The 23,602-nt window shown below is 41.5% G+C and overlaps 1 protein-coding gene across 1 annotated transcript in view; it reads left to right on the plus strand.

Annotated features, from left to right (window-relative positions):
- Positions 1-18,931, plus strand: part of TEX10 (testis expressed 10) — a 97,337-nt gene extending 78,406 nt beyond the window's left edge. Inside the window, exons 11-14 of the mRNA XM_075586407.1 lie at positions 7,614-7,694; positions 11,297-11,478; positions 15,522-15,732; positions 18,603-18,931. Of these exons, the coding sequence (XP_075442522.1) occupies positions 7,614-7,694; positions 11,297-11,478; positions 15,522-15,732; positions 18,603-18,716 (588 nt within the window). The 3' untranslated portion in view covers positions 18,717-18,931. The remainder of the gene's footprint in view (positions 1-7,613; positions 7,695-11,296; positions 11,479-15,521; positions 15,733-18,602) is intronic.
- Positions 18,932-23,602: the final 4,671 nt, after the last annotated feature.

The following is a 23,602-nucleotide window of genomic DNA, read 5'->3' on the forward strand; positions in this document are numbered from 1 at the left end:
GCAAAGGGAGCGTGTCCAGAGTGTGGTTTTAAGCGTTGCCAGGCCAGATGTAAGTAACGTAGACAATACTTGCCGGTACCGGGTATAGGAGTAGAATAGTGATTGCCTTGCCGAGGTCAGGGAGCGGAGAGATGAAAGTTGAAGACCAAGTCATGATCGTGGATGCCAGAGTATATGTAGTCCAAGGAGAGCCGAAGTCGAGAGCCAAAGGGGGTAGTCGTACTAGCCGTGTCAACCTGTAGTAACCAAGAGAACACCAAACACTTCCATGTGATGAGTGAGGGCTCAGAGATGCTAGATAAGGCTGGGCTGACCAATCAGGGATGGGGGCAGGTCAGGAGGACTGCAGGGAGCCTCTCTGGATAGGTGTGGCTGATACAACCCAGGTGAGCACTGGTAGCACTCAGATTACACCCGTGCGGTGTACGGGGGCAGAGCTTCGCAGTAGAAGTGGAAGTAGAAGAGTGGATGCTGGGCGCTCGCTCTGTAAGCTGCGTGTGCACGCGACCAGCGTTGGAGGAGGGGACACGTGTGCGAGCAGGACAGAGGACCCGCGCCTGCAACTGAGGAGCGCCGAAGGGAGGTACCCTGCGGTGACTGAGGAGTTGACGGCCTGTGGAGGCAGGTAAGCGGAGGTTGCGCTGCGCGCCCTGAGTCTCCCTGAGGGTAGTCTGTGTGTTGTGCGGACGGCGCTGAGAGATCAGATTCCTAACACTTGTGAGGGCTAACCCTGATCGGAACCTTGTTCCGGACATCTTGGACCAAAATCCAGCAGAAAATCCTGACCGGGATCTAGTCCTGAATCTCCTGGAACCGATTTTCGGCATGAAGTCCTGACCGCGACATCTACAACGATTTGTAAAACTTCGCCGCAAAAGATGGGACTTAGTCTCTGCGAGGCAGGCTTTTCTAGCTTCAAAATGAAGCCGATTGCTTTGCCATTTCGAACAAAGCAACTTTGAAAAGCCCGCCCTAGCTTCATCGACTCAAGTCACAGGAAGGTCTGGTATGTTCTATGTTCAGCACGGAGGTAGGAGGAGCAACCTATCAGAGCGTGGGAATTCGTACCCGCCAGCCAATGGAAAGAGGGGCTCGTTCTTTGGCCGACATCAGAGGAGGGGATGTGCCAAGCTGGCTCGGGATGCCCCGTGGGCGGGACATACGAATTGACCAATGGGAAACACGCCGACATTTTGCTGTTTCCCTCAGTCAACCCATTGCCACCTACTGGGCAGGCTCCACTGAGTGGCAAACCAGAAGGTACTCCCCGCATGGGGTCTCTGTTCTCTGGACTGTCCCGTTCACTTAGCATTCCGTCTCCTCTTTCGTCTATGGACTCTATGCAGACTAGCTTGCACCTTAAACATATGCCCTGGCCGACTGCATAGAGCCTTATAGTAACTGTAAAAACACAATAAAGTACATTTTATTACAAAATATTATTTGGAGAACCTTATACTTATAAGGGAAATGGAAACAAAGAAAACAGCGCACAACGCCAAATAGTGAAGCAAATTCAACAATATATTATAGAATTAAAAAGGGGGTAATATATCTGCGTACATGAAAAAAGTTGGTAAAAGGCATGTAGTGTGTATCACACTGTTTACCACTCGGCAACTGTTAGCTGTAGATTCAGGTGCTTGCTTACCTCTGCTGCTGCAGCTCAGTTGATTCTGGGGCAGGACGTCAGTCTTTTCACTCCCAAGGGGATTTCCCTTCATGCAGCCAGGTTCAGCAGCTGGTACTGGGGCTCGGTGAAATCGCTCCTGCTTCCTGGCCGATATGAAGCTGCTCCTGTACCTCGGCAGGTGTATCCTCTGCACAGAGGTTAAAACGCAGCTTGCTGGGGTGCCCTCAGCGTGCCACGATGCCGCTCCGTCGCGGGACGCTGTGTAATGGCGTCACTGTCTACACAGCAGTGGTGGATTCAATAGGGAAGTTTGAACAGTCTTACAAAGTCTTACAAAGACTGTTCAAACTTCCCTATTGAATCCACCACTGCTGTGTAGACAGTGACGCCATTACACAGCGTCCCGCGACGGAGCGGCATCGTGGCACGCTGAGGGCAACCCAGCAAGCTGCGTTTTAACCTCTGTGCAGAGGATACACCTGCCGAGGTACAGGAGCAGCTTCATATCGGCCAGGAAGCAGGAGCGATTTCACCGAGCCCCAGTACCAGCTGCTGAACCTGGCTGCATGAAGGGAAATCCCCTTGGGAGTGAAAAGACTGACGTCCTGCCCCAGAATCAACTGAGCTGCAGCAGCAGAGGGAAGCAAGCCCCTGAATCTACAGCTAACAGCTGCCGAGTGGTAAACAGTGTGATACACACTACATGCCTTTTACCAACTTTTTTCATGTACGCAGATATATTACCCCCTTTTTAATTCTATAATATATTGTTGAATTTGCTTCACTATTTGGCGTTGTGCGCTGTTTTCTTTTGTTTCCATTCTCTTAGTGTGTGTGGGGTGCTGAGCCACCCCTGCGTTTACAGCTGCAGACGCCATTATCCCCAACACGGTTATGTGGCACTTATTATTTAATGTATAATTATCTCACTGTGGGAGTTGTGGTTTAATTTTTTATAAATTTTTTATCACTAAATTGATGGTATAGTCACTGCACTGTATATATTTATACATTTAAACTTTATAGGTAGTTAGGTAGTAGCGCACAGTTTTGTTTTTTGTGTTATAATGGAAATAACTTGGAGATATTTGGGCTCAAAATCCCTGACTGGGGGATACTGGGAAGCCCTGGTGTAATTCACCCCACATATCTGCAAATCATGCCTGCTCACCGGGGAGAATTAGACTACCGGCAACTTTGGCCCCCAAACTCCTCCAACCAAAATAATTGCATTTCCACCCACATATCCCCCTGTGACGGATCGGCCTGTAGGTGAGGTCAGCAAGACGCTTTGATTGAAGATTAAGCTTAATCACTGTGGTTATTCTCAACAAGCCACTTAAACCATGGGTACACTGTACCTTTAAGAAAACAAAATCATAAAATAAACGCCTGTTCCCTATAGGGAAATGAATCTTTGGCCCTTCCTAACGGCGCTGGCCAACTAAACTGGTTCCCAGCCCAAAACATATACTATCCTATGCAAACAAACAGTCTTTTTACATTGCAAAGTCTTCTTAATTGCTTATCTGTATTTGCAGGGGATTCCTATCCCAGGGTCTCCGTGTCACTCCTTCAGCCTTTCAGGAACACCGCTTCCGGAGACAGGCTGTCCAGTCCGTAGTGATCTTTATCCTTGGTGTGATTCCCAGCTGGACCCCGCATGCCTTCTTCCTGCAGTCCTAGGGTCCGTAACAACCAGGCTCCCTGCTGGTTGGGAGAAGTTTCACTTTCTCTTTCTAGGGGAAAAATCTCCCTGTCTCTGGCAACATCCTGCCTTTGAGCAGGGATAAATCTGGTGTTACTTATCACATGTTGGAAACACAACACCCGTGCAGACTCCTGATGTTTGGAAAGGGAGTTAACCTCTTAACTCCCTTACACCCCCCTAAAACTGAGACACACTAAATTTCACAGTTCTAGGGCTAAGAGAACAGGAAATCGAAAAAAAAACAGGGACATTTTATTTTCCAGCATGTATTATCCCTGGTCCCTGATTTATGGAGGTACCAGGGACCCCACGGGTTCAGGGTTAACCAGAGGGCTTAACCTTTATTAGCCTGGTTACTCCCTCCCATCACAGGCACATTTTCAGCAAGTGATATCTTCAGAATGAAACTACAGAATTAAAAAGGATAGTATTCTAAAAAACGCAGCAAAAGTACCTAACCATTTTAAATTTGGCTAAATAAAGGAGACAGTTGGAAAGCACTGTAATGCATTCAGTTATGTAATTCCACATTGTGTGGGATTTTTCATAGGTCTATGAAACCAGTATGGCGTTGTGTGTTGCTGCCCATAGTGCATAGTTTAAAAAAAAAATTGACTGCTAGCAAAGAAGGTGCTTGAAGTTTATGCAACATTTAAGGTGTTAATGCTTACATAATGCTTTATGTAATTATTATTTTTAATAATATCTTTGCCAACTTCTAGTAGATATTATTTAGAATGCATGGTTCCAAAATAGTCTCAGTCCAAAATAGTCATACAGTACTGCTATAGAAAGCTGCACATTAAAGCGTAAGACCATTCCATATTATGGATTTATTGTAAGATACTTATAGTATAATTCTGCCATTTTATGTTGTATAAAAGCAGTAGAGGGTACAGTGATATAAATAGAAAGAAATCAGCAAGAAAAACACGTTGTATTATTTATTAAGAATACTTTTAATGTTTGTAGTATTCTTCCAATTTGTTTCTTATTGTCTTTGTCCACAAATGGCCTTTTGTTATGGTGGATTGAAAATGTGACTGCTAATCAAATGTAAAGTAATGATTTGATGATGGTATTTAGCATGGAAATTAATCATCATGCAAAAGATTGCCAGAGGAAAATAACTGCTAAAAATTACTAATTTTATTTGTGATAATTACGTTTTAGCTTTTTTTTTTTTCATTTCTATGTCGTATAACATTATTTTCTCTTACAAGGACTTATTGGATGAGACATATTTTTTATTATGGACTTTAGTTGGAACCAAAACAATAGGCAGATACGGTTTATATGTAATATCTAATGAGCGTGTTTGTGTTGACATTTTTTTGTTCTTGTAACGTTAGATATGTATTATTTAAGGTAGAAGAGGTTTATAGATGGCAACCTTATTAATATGCTTGCATGTTTCATACGTTAATTGGAATTATGAATAATTCCTTGTTTTTAAATCTGAAAAGCGCTTTACTAAGATAAAAGGGGAGATTTCCCATATACAATAGCTATGTTGACCTTGAAAACATGTCCAATTACTTGGTATTCATGTTAAAATGATACCTTCAGCTCCCAGGCAATCATACTGAATTTACACAACCTTCATATATCTACATATGTTTTTGCATGACCGATGGCACAAAAACCCTGTATTCGTCATGCAATATTATCTGGAGTACTTTCGCATTTAATTTCTGAATTAATTTTCTTTCTGCTTGTCCTAGACCCCATACATTTCTCCATGTCTATAGCAACTGTCCTCTCTCTGCTCAGTACCATCTCCTGCCCAGAGTAGGTCACATTCACCTACAATAATATCCTCTGGAAGAAATCGCATTTTAAAGCAGATTTCCTCCACTACAAATGATTTCTCTCTTCCTACAACGCTGCGCCATTCTTTGCCAAACAAATAATTTTATTTCCACTCGGTCCGCCAACCACTTTAATCCTTTGCTGTCCAGGATTTAGTAACCTATTTTAAAGACAAAATTGACATTTGGCATGCAATCAAAACTTGTCAAGCCACGTACGTATGAACGGTACGTGCACTCCCGATGCCCTTAAAACCAACTCGGGAATCCTTCTGTCAAGCGACTGAAGAAGTTGTCTCCTCTTCTCATCCCATTCACCACTTGTGTTTAATGCACTGTAGTTTATGTTTTTCTGCACTTTAATTAGGTTTTATTTCATATTCCAGTTACCAAGTTAATGGCAGTTGATTGTGAATTAAGTTCTTATTTGTACATATGCTGCCACAGCAAAGCGCTGTTTTTTTCCAAAACACATCTTGCTATCTAGAAAAACTTACACTGGTTTGTAGAGGGGGATATCCAAAAATTGCACGTGCGTCACCATTAAAAAAAAAATCTGCACAAGATTTTATGCACAAGATTTATTGGTGGTATTTTACCCCAGTCAATTACATAATTTTTATCCTGCGACATGCCCTCTTTGTTGGTGGGGGAGTGATAACTTGGAATCTATTTTGAATATTTGGTGTATGAATGAAAACCTTATTAATTGCTTCTCTTCAAACTAGAAGCGAATATGTTAAACCAGAACTCGCCCTATTAAGACCTTCTCTGTCGCCCTTCTCCATCTACATGTGATTTCTATATATTGCAGATTTCTTTTCCCCTAACTTTTCTTTGTTCCTATCATATTGTATTTGTGAGATGTTTCGACTCAGATTATCTGTAAGGTCTTAAAAATCCTAAACAAAGCATAATAAAAATAAATAAATGGTGATTTACCAGTAGCCTAATAAGTTTCACAAAAACATTATTTTTTTCTAAACTTTCTGAAGATTTTTTTTTTTGTGAATTTGAACAGTATGAAAAACAAAGGAATTAACTATTTACGAAATAAGTCAGTAGAGGGTCAACACAGGAACTTAAAGTCCAAAAGATCAGTTGAAGCGTATTATTTTCACTTGGATAGAAGAGCAGCAGAAACAAGAATAGGCTTATGAGCTGTTTGTGTATTTTATGTTTGCATAACTATTCAACATTGTTGTGTTTTGTGTGTGTGTGTGTGTGTGTGTGTGTGTGTGTGTGTGTGTGTGTGTGTGTGTGTGTGTGTGTGTGTGTGTGTGTGTGTGTGTGTGTGTGTGTGTGTATATATATATATCTATGTAGAGGTATCAGTACCGTGTTAGCCGAGCTTCAATAATCAAAAAATAAATAGATGATACCGTTCTGTGGCTAACGAAATGCTTTTATTTGTGCGAGCTTTTGAGATACACTGATCTCTTCTTCCGGCGATGTTACAATGAATGAAGCAAGCAAAGGGTGTACTTAAAAACAGTGTCTCTTGGAATGTTATCTGTGCTTGTCCTTCCCCCGGTGTGGAGGAGATTTATGGCTAGAGGTGTTAAATGGTTCCTGAAAGTAAGTGATGTAAGAGTGTGTGTGTGTGTGTGTATCTGCGTGAATATAAATGAATGGAGAGCCCACAGTGTATACAGTGCTTTACAAAAGGGGTGTGTGGATTGGGAGTTAATATAAATGGTGTGGGTAGGTGTGGAGAGATAGTAGCATAACTAAAATTGTGTGTGGATACTATGTGGTGCCTATTGGTGTATAGGGATGGAAAAACAAGGAGTATTAGTATGTGTAAGAGACAGCAGTGTGTGCATACATATAGCACAGTATGTAGAGACATGGCCTTTAGCGCTCATGGGAAGAGAGTTCACTAATACTCCTTGTTTTTCCATCCCTATACACCAATAGGGACCACATAGTATCCACACACACTTTTAGTTATGCTACTATCTCTCACATTTCCACACCTACCCACACCATTTATATTAACTCCCACTCCACACACCCCTTTTGTAAAGCACTGTATACACTGTGGGCTCTCCATTCATTTATATTCACACAGATACACACACACACACACTCTTACATCACTTACTTTCAGGAACCATTTAACACCTCTAGCCATAAATCTCCTCCACACCGGGGGAAGGACAAGCACAGATAACATTCCAAGAGACACTGTTTTTAAGTATACCCTTTGCTTGCTTCATTCATTGTAACATCGCCAGAAGAAGAGATCAGTGTATCTCGAAAGCTCGCACAATTAAAAGCATTTTGTTAGCCACAAAACGGTATCATCTATTTATTTTTTGATTATATATATATATATATATATATATATATATATACATACATACACGTGTGTGTGTGTGTGTGTGTGTGTGTGTGTGTGTGTGTGTGTGTGTATTACAACTTTTTAGTTGTAATTTAATCTTTCTTTTAACAGGCAGTGTGCCACAGCTTGTCTTCCATACGAGCCAGGAGTCAGTGTTTCGATATCCTCCAGAATGCCATCAATAAACATCTGGTAAGACATGTCGGCCTTAACGTTTAATTTGCCTTGCTCCACTTTCTTTTTTCAGTTGTATGTCGGAAATCACAGTTACTGTAGTTTTGTGGGAGGTTACAGATTTCAGTTTTATCTGCAAGATGAATGTGGCTAAACTGCCACAAAAAAAATAAATGTATATATACAGCTCAACCCCGTTATAGCGCGATCCGCTATAACGCAAATACGCTTATAACGCTGTTTGAGCGTGGACCCCGAATTAAAAAAAAAAAAAAAATTTTTGCACACACTACACACACACTGCATACTGCATACATTCACAGCACACTGCACACACTCACAGCACACTGCATACACTCACAGCACACTGCATACACTCACAGCACACTGCATACATTCACAGCACACTGCACACACTCACAGCACACTGCATACACTCACAGCACACTGCATACACTCACAGCACACTGCATACATTCACAGCACACTGCACACACTCAAAGCACACTGCTCACAGCACACTGCATACACTCACAGCACACTGCACACACACACATACTCACTGCACACTGCACACACACTGACACGCACAGCACACTGCACAGCACACTGCATACACTCATAGCACACACTCACAGCACACTGCATACATTCACAGCACACTGCATACACTTACAGCACACTGCATACACTCACAGCACACTGCACACACTCACAGCACACTGCATACACTCACAGCACACTGCATACACTCACAGCACACTGCATACATTCACAGCACACTGCACACACTCAAAGCACACTGCTCACAGCACACTGCATACACTCACAGCACACTGCACACACACACATACTCACTGCACACTGCACACACACTGACACGCACAGCACACTGCACAGCACACTGCATACACTCATAGCACACACTCACAGCACACTGCATACATTCACAGCACACTGCATACACTTACAGCACACTGCATACACTCACAGCACACTGCATACACACACTGCACACACTCACAGCACACTGCACACACTCACAGCACACTGCACACACTCACAGCACACTGCACACACTCACAGCACACTGCACACACTCACAGCACACTGCACACACTCACTGCACACTGCACACACACGCTGCACACTGCACACACTCGCTGCACACTGCACACACTCGCTGCACACTGCACACACTCGCTGCACACACTCGCTGCACACTGCACACACACACGCACACACACACGCACAGAAACACACTGTGTCTTTAAGGGAGCTTGCTCTCGCAAGACGGAAGCAGGAAGCAGAGACAGGGAGAAGAGCTGCCAGATGCCGGGTAAGTGCTGTGTGCTGTTGCCGCTGCCCCACCAGGTCTGGGAACGCTGGGAGAGTTCTCAGCTTTCCCCCTCCGGCGGACACGGTACCACCACAAAAAAAAAAACTTTAATTTTTTTTATTTTATTTTTCCGCGACCCCGTTTATAACGCGGTGGTCGCGGGTGGCCCCGAGGACCATGCTATAATGGGGTTAAGCTGTATACATATACATAAATACATATATACACACACACTCTTACACTCTTACACACTTTCTGGAATACTAACCTGTTGCCAAAGTCTGGTAGTTGATATGGGAACTTAAAAGATGGTATTTATTCAGTCATAAAAAGTCTGGGTTTTTGGTTGTGGCCATAACCTGATTTCACAATGTTTTGCAAAACAAAAAAAAACTGTAAATTAGGTCACAATCATTGATTTACTACCTTTTCTCTGAGCAATAATCAAAATACCCTAAAGTGCTTCTCATGGTTTCATAAGTTTGATCACATGGGGGCATCAATTTCCCCGCCTTCCTTTTGCAAACTAATGGTATGTGTTGGAACAAGCTCTGTTTCTGCAACCCAACTCTGCTTTATTTTAGCTTTGCTTGAATAATCTTTTTGTTGTCCAATATTATTTTGTGCTAAAGGTTTAACAAACAAGATGTGCGACGGTAACTGTCCAGTTATGTAATGTGATATCTGCAGTGATGAAGAAGAGCTGTTCAATTTTGCTAGGTTTTCCTTCGCTGTTTAATGGCTTTGCCAAGAGTCTTGCTTGTGCGTTTGTTCAAGAGACACTATGCTTCTGTGTTTGTGCAAGAGACACTATGCTTCTGTGTTTGTGCAAGAGACACTATGCTTCTGCGTTTGTGCAAGAGACACTATGCTTCTGCGTTTGTGCAAGAGACACTATGCTTCTGCGTTTGTGCAAGAGACACTATGCTTCTACGTTTGTGCAAGGGACACTATGCTTCTGCGTTTGTGCAAGAGACACTATGCTTCTGTGTTTGTGCAAGAGACACTGTGCTTCTGTGTTTGCTTGGAACAAATGCAGATGATGATAGACCCAAGTACTGTAAGTTTTGCGAATATGTGACCTGAAAATAGGAGTTCTGTTGTCAGAATCCACTTCAAGAGATTATGCAAACATGGAAGAAAAAAACTCAAGCTATGAAGGCTAGTATCTTGTTTACAGCTGTTGATTTAAATGTAGTTTACAAAGTATTTGGTAAATATGAGGGATAGATATTATTTCACGAGAGAGTCATAGAGTGCAGAATTTCATCATTTTTGTTTTGCCAGGGTTCACGAGACTATCCAAACATTTTAAGTGGCTGAACTTTATTATGTGTGGTCACTGTTTGACATGGACTTTTAAAATTATTCAAATTAATCTCAAGCCATCACCAGTCTAAATTCTTTCAAAACTAAAGCTGTCTCACATTTTAATCTGTTATGTAACTGTTATATATACGCCTATAACACACATCTTTAACTGTGCATGCAATGACTTTTATATAATGAATCCCTGTTCACTTAATGTAACTATGTATTTGTAACCATGTAGTGGTCATCATAACTCTATGCCCAGGACATACTTTAAAGCGAGAGGTAACTCTCAATGTATTACTTCCTGGTAAAACATTTTATAAATAAATAAGAGGTTCTAATTGTTTACCTGTTATTCCTGGAGATTTTTTTTTTTTTTTTAAGCATGAGCTTTTATTTTTCCTTGGTAGTCTTCGTGGGCGAGAGCCTTTGATTGTAGTACAAAAAGTATAACTGTTATATTAGTTATGTTTGTAGCTTCACTTAAGTTATTTCTGCTTGCAAATGCCATTGAACAGTTGTGAATATGTATGTACGAGTTAATGGTGAGATCATATTGACTAAATAAATAATTCTCAATCTAGATGCTGTTACAGTGGCCATGACCAGAATGCATTATTGCTAATTAATTAATATAAATTAATTCTAGCCTATTTCTGTTTGAGACCCAGCAACAGTCTCGCAGTTCTTTTGTAATATTTTCTCCAGGTTAGTTTTTTGGTTCACTAAAGAGTTCTCCAGGTCAAAATCAGAAGTTCCCTTTTTCCCCCTTGCAGAATGTTGGCAACTATTTATAAGAATCATTTTACAAAGATCCAAATATATTTGTATTTCAAATATACCAACAAAAATTATTTGGGATGCTTATTTCTATAGGGCCACCTCCTTCTTTCTATTTCTTCTTATTTATATGCGTACTTTGTTCTACTTGACAATTGTGACTCATTAGTTTAAATGTCTTTCACAGGGTAGATTGGCAGTACTACCCGACAGTACCGCTGGATCTGTTTTGTATGCCATCAATTCTCTTCTTGACCAAAGCTGCATTCCCAATGACCATCTATATAAATTTTTAGCTTCCAGCTGTTACAGCATTTTCAACTTCTTGCTTACTATAGACAAAGAAGACGTTGAGCACGTGAAAAAAAGGTAATGACCTAAGAACAATCCTTAATATTTTGATTTCATTGCAAATGCCCATTGCTAAAGATTTCCACATATCTATGAATGAAAAAATTAGCTTCCATGAATTCCGAAAATGTACCCGTTGAAGAAAGGATAAAACTTTATATTCTGGCAAAAGCTATGTATTGATTCGTCACTTTTGTTTATGCTTGCATGCAGGGGATATTGAAATATCCCCTGGGACTCCGGCAGTGCCCTGGTCTACAATTGAAATGCTTCAGTGCCAGCTGGGATAAGATATAAGCAAAAATAAATCTGCACGGATTGGTGCGCTTCAAAAAAGGAAGCAATTGGTCACAATGGTATTTGAGGGTGCATTGTTTTAAACCAGAAGTGCCCAACTTCAGTCATCGAGAACCCCCCCCCCCCCCCAACAGGTCAGATTTTAAGGATATCCCAATTTCAGCAGAGGTGACCAGTCAAAGACTGAGCCACTGATTAAGCCACCTGTGCTTGAGCTGGGATAGCCTTAAAACCGGACCCGTTTGGGGTCTTGAGGACTGGAGTTGAGCACCACTGGTTTAAATTGACAAATGTTTTAGATGATCCTTTGACGTACACTTTGTCCTAATTGTTGTTGCAGGATTGCTCTTGCCCTTTTTTTTTTGTAAGCGTTAAGTTAATACAAATAGTAACTAACATTTTAGTGTAGCAAGCAGAAAAAAGCAAGGCCTGTTCAGTTCTGAGTGAAGATATAGGGAGTGTCAGCGCAGAAATGGCAAGGCTGGGGGAAACTGATTCCTCTTGCAGCCAGGGGAATAGTTCCTCCAGCACAGATGGGACTCAGGATGCTCAATAATGAGAAAGATTGTGGCAGTAGGGGCCTCCATTATTAGGAAGGTAGATAGGGCAATCTGTTACCATGACCGCATGAATCAAACAGTTTGTTGTCTCCCAGGTGATAGGGTTCGTCACATTTTGGATCGGGTAGACAGACTGGGACTGACCCGGCAGTCTTGCTACACGTTGGCACCAACGACAAAGTTAGAGAAAGATGGAGGGTCTTAAAGAATGATTTCAGGGATCTAGGCCAAAAGCTTAAGGCAAGAACCTCCGAGGTAGAATTTTCTGAAATACTACCAGTGCCATGCGCTACCGCAGGGAGACAGTCGGAGATTAGGGAGGTTAATGCATGGCTTAGAAAGTGATGTAGGAAGGCGGATTTTGGATTTTTAGAGCACTAGGACTACTTTTCTGAGAGGTGCAATCTTTATGCTAGGGATGGATTGCACCTCAATGAAGAGGGATCCTGTGTGCTAGGGGGGAGAATGTTAAAAAGGTTGGAGGAGATTTTAAACTAGAATGAAGGGGGGAGGGACAATAATCAGAGAACTAAATAGAATAGATGGTCAAATAGCAAGGGGTCAAAGAGGTAGAATGGGGGCAAGTGCGAGTTTGGCAAGCAGTGAGACAGCCATAGTAAATACAGATACCACTAGTAAACTTCTAAAGACTAAACCCAATTGGTTAAAACAAGAAACAAAGAAGTCCAGAGTTCATCCAATGTGACAAAAATACACACTGAAATACCTATATATCTCTTGAAAAAGGGTAATTTAGTTAACCCTTTGGCCAAAGCGTATAAGCCTGCGAGCCACTTTCAAGGCATGACCATAAAATCGCAGGTCCTAACACTAACTGATTAAAATTCTTATACACTGTTTCACTGTGTATTTTTGTCACATTGGATGTTGCTCTGGACTTCTTTGTTTCTTGTTTTATACAATTAGCCACGCCCAGTAGCACTCCTTTTGACACATATATATATATATATATATATATATATATATATATATATTGTTGTAATTTTGGGGGGTTTCTGAGAGCTTGCTGGGTATCTGTGTGTTTGTTAACTAAACCCAATTGGCGCAGAAAGATAGGCGCAGATAATATTATAGTACAGACTGAAAAAAAACTGAAATGCATGCTTGCTAATGCAAGAAGCCTGACAGATAAAATGGGGGAGCTTGAATTAATAGCTGCAAGGGAGCAGTGTGATATCATGGGCATTACTGAAACATGGTGGGATGAAACTCATGACTGGGCAGTTAATTTAGAGGGTTATTCCCTTTTTCGGAAGGATCGAGCAAATAGAAGAGGAGGTGGAGTATGTTTATATGTTAAACTGGGTCTAAAACCTATTATAATGGAAGATGTTTATGCAGGGAATGATGAAAATGTAGAGACTTTGTGGATAGAAATTAGCAGTGGAAGTAAAAGTATAAAGAAAATGTTTGTAGGGATATGCTATAAACCACCAAATATCGGTGAGATTGGGGAAGCTAAAACACTTTTGCAAATGGAGAAGGCATCAAAACTAGGTCATGCTTGCATAATGGGTGATTTTAATTATCCAGATATAGACTGGGGCAATGCGATTAGCAGTACAACAAAAGGAAACAGGATTTTGGGGGTGCTTAAAGACAATTATATGACTCAAATTATTGAGGAACCAACCAGGAGAGGGGCAATACTAGATTTGGTCATATCAAACAATGTAGAGGTAATAACAAATATTCAAGTCTGGGAACATTTGTGTAAAAGTGATCATAACATGGTCTCATTTGAAATAAATTATCAAAGAAACAGATTACTTGGGGTCAACAAAGACCGTAAATTTTAGAAAGCCAGATTTTAATAAACTGAGGACTAATCTACAATGAATACATTGGGATGACGTTTTTGCAGAGAAAAATGTAGAAGATAAATGGGCAGTCTTTAAAACAGTGTTAGAAAAGCACACTTAGTGTATACTCTTGGGTAATAAGTATAAAAGAAATAAGTCAAAACCAATGTGGCTAAATAAACAGGTAGGGAGGAAATGGACAAGAAGATGAAGGCGTTTAGATTCTTTAAGTCAGAAGGGACGGAGACATCGTATCAGAATTATAAGAATGTAACAAAAATTGCAAAAGGGCAATCAAATTAGCAAAAATGGATAATAAAAAAAGGATTGCAATAGAAAGTAAGGTCAACCCTAAAATGTTCTTTAAGTACCTTAAAAACAAAAAAATGAGAAAAGAAAATATAGGACCCTTTCAGTATGAGATGGGTAGGCAGATTATTATTGGAGATAAGGAAAAGGCAGAGGTATTAAACACATTCTTTGCTTCTGTGTTTATCAGGGAAGAATCAATTTAAATTGCAGTGTTGCAGGAGGAAGCCACAACCTCCATATTAATGAACAATTGGTTAACTGTGGAAGAGATTCATAGGCGGCTTAATAAAATTAAAGTAAATAAGACACCTGGCTCCGATGGCATACATCCAAGAGTTCTTAAGGAGTTAAGCTCAGTAATAGCCAAACCATTACATTTAATATTCAAGGAATCCATTTCCACAGGCTCAGTACCACAAGTTTGGCGTAAAGCAGATGTGGTGCCTATATTTAAAAGGGGAGCTAGATCGCAACCGGGGAATTACAGACCTGTAAGTAAGGATCAATATACTGTAGGTACGGATATAGGATAAATAATCTAATGTCTAAATTTAGCATAGGTTGAACTTGATGGATGGATACCTTTGTTTTTTTTCGAACCTCATCTACTATGTAACTATGTAATAAAAGGGGTTGGAAGAGTGGCACACCGTTGTTTATAGAAAAAATATATAACAGTATTTCCCTCCCTGGTGCTCACCATCCGCTGATCCTGGCATCTCAAAGCTGGATCCAAGTGAACATGTAGAAATTTGAATGATGAAAGAAGCACACATGAACCTTTCTGTAAGTTCACTTACTTTGTATTTAAAGCATCAGAACAGGTATATGCAAAAACATGACGTTTCAGGACAGACAAGTCCTTTCCTGAGACTGTATGGTCTGGGGAAAAGATTTGTCTGTCCTGAAACGTCACGTGTTTGCATATACCTGCTCTGATGCTTTCAATACAAAGTAAGTGAACTTACAGAAAGGCACCTGTGTGCTTCTTCCATCATTCAAATTTCTACATGTAACTATGTAAGATATCCAATTTGCAATGTTAATTATATGGTTTGCTGTTTTTTAGGGACTCATTATGGGGAGCATGCATTTCTTTGCTGTCTATGCTTCCGAACGTGCTGAAGTTGATGTTGCAGAGTCTTCAAGTTAGCAGAGCCTGTCAAGAAGAGCTTCCTGTTATTGCTCAGTTGCTTCGTCTTCTGCTGCAAAATACACAGCTAAGAAGTCACATGATGACCAATGCTTTTCTGGTGCAGCAAACCCTTCAAGATGTTATGGTATGTTAACTCAATATTTTCTTAGCCTGGTCATAATGTATCATTTTCAGAACAGGACATGCCTTTGCAGTATAGTCTTGTTTTATTAGAGCTATGATCATCCTATGTTACATGGGTAGATGAACATTACATTTCATTTAAATGTGGCCCGTCTTGGGGCGTTTAGGCCTGCAACTGTACATTTTACATGGATGACAGCATATGGATAATTAATTAGTCATTTACACAATCTGTTCCCCATTGCAAGTCCTTTTTTTTCCCCCTCAACTGCTTATGTTTTCTATGTGCTTGGGATGTCTTTACAATTTGCCTCCTACCTTGCCCTTTGCGAGCATGTTTTGATACATTTGGCTCATTTATCATATTTATATAAGGTTGCAACATTTTCTAAATTATAATAGAGACATAACCAACAAAAACATTACAACATAAGACTGCTACAATAGTTAAAGAAGTGTAATCTCTAAATAGACATAGAAGAATGTGAGGGAGGAGGAGTTTAAGGCTGGATGTAGTAAGGTCTTAGATGTATATTAAGCCGTTTCACTAAGAGTAGGAGGTCACAGATGTGAGGCAGCAGAGATACAGTATAATGGTTTTCTATATACTATAGATCCAGGGTGGGCAACCCTGTCGCCATTCGCCACTTGTGGCGAATTAGCAGTCAAACTGTGGCGAATTGAGTAACTTTAAGTTTTTTCCCAAGCGCGAGTCCCCCCTCCTCTGGCAAGCACAAGCACTCCCCCGGCATGCGCAAGCACTCCCCCGGCATGCGCAAGCACTCCCCCGGCATGCGCAAGCACGCCGCAGTTTGTGAATGAAGCAGGGGCCGAGCAGCAGTCAGAAGACACCTGTGGTGGACCATGTAGTGAGCGCGCGCACCTGTCCATGTACCCCCAACCCGGAAGTCTTCCTGTTCTGCACTGATATACTTGATCCTCCACTGCGGCGCCACGCTCCTCTGATTCCTGACTCCTCTCTGGCTGTCCTCCTCCTGCTTCACTAATAGCTGGTTTCCCTGCTTCAAGTTTACAGCAAAGGTGTGCATTTTAAACTGTTCTGTAACAGTGCACTGATTTGTATTTTTGCATTTAGGTGTATTAATTTTCTATCTAATGAATGAACATATAACCTGCTTGACTCACCGTGGGTGTGGGTGTGGCTGTGGCTGTGTGTGTGTGTGGCTGGGTGTGTGTGTGTCTGACTGGCTGTGTGTGTGTGTGTGTGTGTGACTGGGTGTGTGTTTGTGTGGGTGTGGGTGGCTGTGGCTGTGTGGCTGTGGCTGTGTGACTGGGTGTGTGTGTGTGACTGGGTGTGTGTGTGTGACTGGGTGTGTGTGTGTGACTGGGTGTGTGTGTGTGACTGGGTGTGTGTGTGTGACTGGGTGTGTGTGTGTGACTGGGTGTGTGTGGGTGTGTGTGTGTGTGTGTGACTGGGTGTGTGTGGGTGTGTGTGTGTGTGTGACTGGATGTGTGTGTGTGTGTGACTGGATGTGGGTGTGTGTGTGTGACTGGCTGGGTGTGTGTGTGTGACTGGCTGGGTGTGTGTGTGTGTGTGTGTGTGTGTGTGTGTGTGTGTGTGTGTGTGTGTGTGTGTGTGTGTGTGTGTGTGTGTGACTGGCTGGAGGGGGTGTGACTGGCTGGGGGGGGTGTGACTGGCTGGGGGGGGGTGTGACTGGCTGGGGGGGGTGTGACTGGCTGGGGGGGGGTGTGACTGGCTGGGGGGGGTGTGACTGGCTGGGGGGGGGTGTGACTGGCTGGGTGTGTGTGTGTGTGTGACTGGCTGGGTGTGTGTGTGACTGGCTGGGTGTGTTTGTGTGTGGTTGGCTGTGTGTGTGTGGCTGGCTGGGTGTGTGGCTGGCTGGGTGTGTGTGGCTGGCTGGGTGTGTGGCTGGCTGGGTGTGTGTGGCTGGCTGGGTGTGTGGCTGGCTGGCTGGGTGTGTGTGGCTGGCTGGGTGTGTGGCTGGCTGGGCGTGTGTGTGTGGCTGGCTGGGCGTGTGTGTGGCTGGCTGGCTGGGTATGTGTGGCTGGCTGGGCGTGTGTGTGTGTGGCTGGCTGGCTGGGTGTGTGTGGCTGGCTGGGCGTGTGGCTGGCTGGGTGTGTGTGGCTGGCTGGGTGTGTGTGGCTGGCTGGGTGTGTGTGGCTGGCTGGCTGTGTGTGGCTGCGTGCGGGCAGCTGGCAATGGCTGCTTGTATCTTTGTTTTGTACCCAGCCACGTCCTGTCTGTGCCGCTGATCATGGATTTTGGAGAGAATGAGATGAGGGGGGGGGGGAACTGAGAATATATAAATAACATACCACCCCACCGACTGTGTGTGTGCCTGGCTGTGTGTTTGTGGCTGTGTGTGTTTTCATCATTTGCGTCTGACGCAGTTGTAACAAAGTAGTCAAAATGTTCATGTTTTCAATAAACTTGTTCAAACAATGTGTGTTTTAAATTTTCGCATGCGCAACCTAATACCTCAATTCTTACATGGTGTGGCTATTTTCACTTCTAATTCGCCACACCTGTGGCTAAATTGAAAAATAGGTTGCCCACCCCTGCTATAGATGTTAAAGCTTCCTAAAATGAGTGTAAGGATTTCAGATGAAAGGAAGTATGGCAGCCAGGCTGCATGTTAATCAAGTCACTGCGAAGTTGACATAGCAGATGATTGCAACACAGAGAGGAGTAAATAGGTTGATAACATATTTCAAAAGGAGCAACAGGAGAAGGAAGTTTTGGCGATGACTTAAAAGGCACTTGATGTGTTCATTACTAAAATAGCGAAGACAAACATAAAAAATGGTATTGATCCCCTTATATAATGTATGTTTTTTTTTATATGTTGTGTTTTTCTTAAGTTGCACTTTTTTTCTTTGTTCCTTTAGAACTTGAAGAGCTGCGAAATTCAAGAACAGTGGTTAACAGACCTTCAGTATTGCTTCAATGTATACCTTTCTAAACAGCCTCAGGAATCCGCTGCCGTTTCAGCAGTATACTGAAGAAACCCTTTGTGATGTTTAAATAATGTGATGCTTGCAAAGTTTTATTTGTTAAAATGTACCTGTTGTGCTAAAAAGAAAATTTGGTACGGTGTTTACATACTGTTGGAAAATAAAATGTATCGGTTATCTTTGTATACAATATTTACACTGTATTCAAGTTATTTGATAAATTGTCGAGACATTTTGACCATAAACAAAAAGCGTTTTATTTATTCTGTACTGATTTTCTTTACACACATTTTTATGATGCATTGATTTCTCAAGTTTAAGCCATATTGTTGTTCATGAACTAGACACCTAAAACTAGTCAATTACACAGTGTTTAAAGATGCATTTTGTAAGAGTTTCACTATAATTTTGTACATTTACACCCAGTCAACATATAAATACCATGACAAGTACATAGTTGTGAATTGAAGTCACTTTCCCCTCCTCCCCCCCCCCCCCCACCCCCCAATCTACTTTACCTATTACAGCATTTGTCCAAAAAAAAAAAAAAATTTAGGCTGTATCAAATGTGTTCTAAGTTTCAACATTACATTTGTTTTAGCAGAAGCTGTACTTTACATAATGGATTTAGCTCCAAATATATCGTAGTCATAGTTGTTGTTTCTTTTTGTGCATTAAAAAAACATTATTTTTAAAATATTTTATACATTTATGACCATGACCATGATTGTGTTTAGGGTAGGGCTCTCCAACTTATGCATTTGAGTTTCAAACTTCTTTCAACATGAAAAATGTGATGTAAAAAACAGTGAATACCCACACAGTTCAAAGTGGAACTGTGTCCTGCTTAAACTTTTTTTATTACTTGATTTTAGTTTTCCCAGAAAGATATGTCGAGGTGTATATCTTGACATCATGATATTTATAAGTATAGTAGCTTTTGTGCCCGGCTTCGCCTGGGGAATGTAATATTGAATACATGTCCCTGCCCCCCTCCTCCCCCCCCTGCTGCTGGCACAGGTCCTCCCCCCGCCCCGCTGGTAAATCTCCCCCCGCTAGCTGGCACATCTTTCCCCCCCAACCCCCTGCTTGTACATCTCCCCTGCACATCACACACACACACACAGCCCCGATCCAGGCAAGGACACGTGTGTGTGTGTGTGTCTGTACCTGCACCACCCTATGATGTCCCGCCCCATACCTGCACCACACTGTGATATGTGTCCCCCCTGTACCTGCACCACACTGTGATTCCCTCCCCCTGTACCTGCACCACACTGTCCCCCACCTCCCCCCTGCCGGCACAAGTCCCCCCTGCCTTGACATGTCCCCCACCCCCTGCCAGCACATCTCCCTTTACAAAGCATTAGTAAGACCACACCTTGAATATGGAGTACAATTTTGGGCACCAATCCTAAGAAAAGACATTATGGAACTAGAGAGAGTGCAGAGAAGAGCCACCAAATTAATAAAGTTGATGGACATTCTAACTTATGAGGAGAGGCTAGCTAAATTAGATTTATTTACATTAGAAAAGAGGCGTCTAAGAGGGGATATGATAACTATATACAAATATATTCGAGGACAGTACAAAGAGCTATCAAAAGAAGTATTAATCCCAAGGCCAGTACAAAGTACTCGGGCCATCTGTTAAGGTTGGAGGAAAGGAGATTTCACCATTTCTGAAATACTACCAGTGCCATGCGCTACCGCAGGGAGACAGTCAGAGATCAGGGAGGTTAATGCATGCTAAGAAAGTAGTGTAGGAAGGAGGGGTTTGGGTTTTTAGAGCACTGGGACTCCTTTTCTGAGAGGTGCCATCTATATTCTAGGGACGGATTGCACCTCAATGAAGAGGGATCTTCTGTGCTAGGGGGGAGAGTGCTAAAAAGGTTGGAGGAGATTTTAAACTAGGATGGAGGGGGGAGGGGAATGAAACAGATAATGAACTAAATGGAATAGATGAGGATACAAGGTGGTATGGAGGTAGAATGGGGGCAAGTGCAAGTTTGACAAGCAGTGAGACACCCATAGTAAATAGAGATAATACTAGAAAACTTCTAAAGACTAAACCAAGTGGGAGCAGAAAGGAAGGAGCAGATAAGATAATAGTACAGGCTGAAAAAAAACTGAAATGCATGCTTGCTAATGCAAGAAGCCTGACAGATAAAATGGGGGAGCTTGAATTAATAGCTGCAAGGGAGCAGGATGATATCATAGGCATTACTGAAACATGGTGGGATGAAACTCATAACTGGACAGTTAATTTAAAGGGGTATTCTCTTTTTCGGAAGGATCGAACAAATAGAAGGGGAGGTGGAGTATGTCTATATGTTAAACCAGATCTAAAACCTATTATAAGGGATGATGTCTATGAAGGGAATGATGAAAATGTAGAGACCTTGTGGATAGAAATTAGCAGTGGAGGTAAAAGTATAAAGAAAATGTTTGTGGGAATATGCTATAAACCACCAAATATCTGTGAGATTGAGGAAGCTAAAATACATTTGCAAATGGAGAAGGCATCAAAACTGGGTCATGTTTGCATAATGGGGGATTTTAATTATCCAGACATAGACTGGGGCAATGAGATTTGCGTTACAACAAAAGGAAACAGGTTTTTGGGGGTGCTTAAAGATAATTATATGACCAAAATTATTGAGGAACCAACCAGGAGAGGGGCAGTTCTGGGTTCGGTCATATCAAACAATGTAGAAGTAATAACAAATATTCAAGTCCTGGAACATTTGGGTAACAGTGGTCTCATTTGAAATAAATTATCAAAAAAACAGATTTCTTGGGTTCAACAAAGACTTAAAACTTTAGAAAGGCAGATTTTAATAAACTGAGGTCTAATCTAGTAGTAATACAATGGGATGATGTTTTTGCAGGGAAAAATGTAGAAGATAAATGGGCAGTCTTTAAAACATTGTTAGAAAAGCACACTTATCAGTGTATAAGAAGGGATGGAGACATCGTATCAGAATTATAAGGAATGTAACAAAAATTGCAAAAGGGCAATTAAATTAGCAAAAATGGATAATGAAAAAAGGATTGCAATAGAAAGTAAGGTCAAACCTAAAAAGTTCTTTAAGTACCTTAATAACAAAAAAACGAGAAAAGAAAATATAGGACCCTTTCAGTGTGAGATGGTTAGGCAGATTATTGGAGATAAGGAAAAAGCAGAGGTATTAAACAAATTCTTTGCCTCTGTGTTTACCAGGGAAGAATCAAGTTCAATAGTAGTGCCACAGGAGGAAGCCACAACCTCCATATTAATGACCAATTGGTTAACTGAGGAAGAAGTTCATAAGCGACTTGAAAAAATTAAAGTAAATAAGGCACCTGGCCCCGTTGGCATACATCCAAGAGTTCTCAAGGAGTTAAGCTCAGTAATAGCAAAACCATTATATTTAATATTCAAGGAATCCATTTCCACAGGCTCAGTACCACAAGATTGGCGTAAAGCAGATGTGGTGCCTATATTTAAAAAGGGAGCTAGATTACAACCAGGAAATTACAGACCTGTAAGCCTGACTTCAATAGTAGGGAAACTACTTGAAGGTTTAATACGGGATAATATTCAGGAATACCTAATGGAAAACAAAATTATTAGTAATAGCATGGATTTAGGGAGGAGTAATAGCATGGATTTAAGGATAGATCTTGCCAAACTAACCTTATTTGTTTCTTTGAGGAGGTAAGTAGGAATTTAGACCAGGGTAATGCAGTTGATGTGGTCTACTTAGATTTTGCAAAGGCTTTTGATACGGTTTCACACAAGAGGTTGATGTACAAAATAAAGAAAATTGGACTCAGTAATAATATATGCACCTGGATTGAAAACTGGTTAAAAGAACAGACAACAGAGGGTTGTCATAAATGGAACTTTTTCAGGTTGGACTAAAGTCGTAAGTGGAGTACCTCAAGGATCGGTACTGGGACCCCTGCTTTTTAACTTGTTTATTAATGACCTTGAGGTTTGGGATCGAGAGCAAAGTCTCCATCTTTGCTGATGATACTAAATTGTGTAAGGTAATAGAATCAGAGCAGGATGTAATTTCTCTTCAGAAGGACTTGGAGAGACTGGAAACGTGGGCAGGTAAATGGCAAATGAGGTTTAATACAGATAAATGTAAGATTATGCAATTGGGATGCAAGAATAAAAAGGCGACTTACAAATTAAATGGAGATATATTGGGGGAATCCTTGATGGAGAAGGATTTAGGAGTGCTTGTAGACAGCAGGCTTAGCAATAGTGCCCAATGTCATGCAGTAGCTGCAAAGGCAAACAAGATCTTATCTTGCATCAAACGGGCAATGGATGGAAGGGAAGTAAACATAATTATGCCCCTTTACAAAGCATTAGTAAGACCACACCTTGAATATGGAGTACAATTTTGGGCACCAATCCTAAGAAAAGACATTATGGAACTAGAGAAAGTGCAGAGAAGAGCCACCAAATTAATAAAGGGGATGGACATTCTAACTTATGAGGAGAGGCTAGCTAAATTAGATTTATTTACATTAGAAAAGAGGCGTCTAAGAGGGGATATCATAACTATATACAAATATATTCAGGGACAATACAAGGAGCTTTCAAAGAACTATTCATCCCACGGGCAGTACAAAGGACTCGGGGCCATCCCTTAAGGTTGGAGGAAAGGAAATTTCACCAGCAACAAAGGAAAGGGTTCTTTACAGTAAGGGCAGTTAAAATGTGGAATTCATTACCCATGGAGACTGTGATGGCAGATACAATAGATTTGTTCAAAAAAAGGTTGGACATCTTTTTAGATGGGAAAGGTATACAGGGATATACCAAATAAGTATACATGGGAATGATATTGATCCAGGGATTAATCCGATTGCCAATTCTTGGAGTCAGGAAGGAATTCATTTTTCCCCTTATGAGATATCATTGGATGATATGA

This window comes from Ascaphus truei, chromosome 2 (assembly GCF_040206685.1).
Source record: "Ascaphus truei isolate aAscTru1 chromosome 2, aAscTru1.hap1, whole genome shotgun sequence".
Classification (NCBI taxonomy): domain Eukaryota; kingdom Metazoa; phylum Chordata; class Amphibia; order Anura; family Ascaphidae; genus Ascaphus; species Ascaphus truei.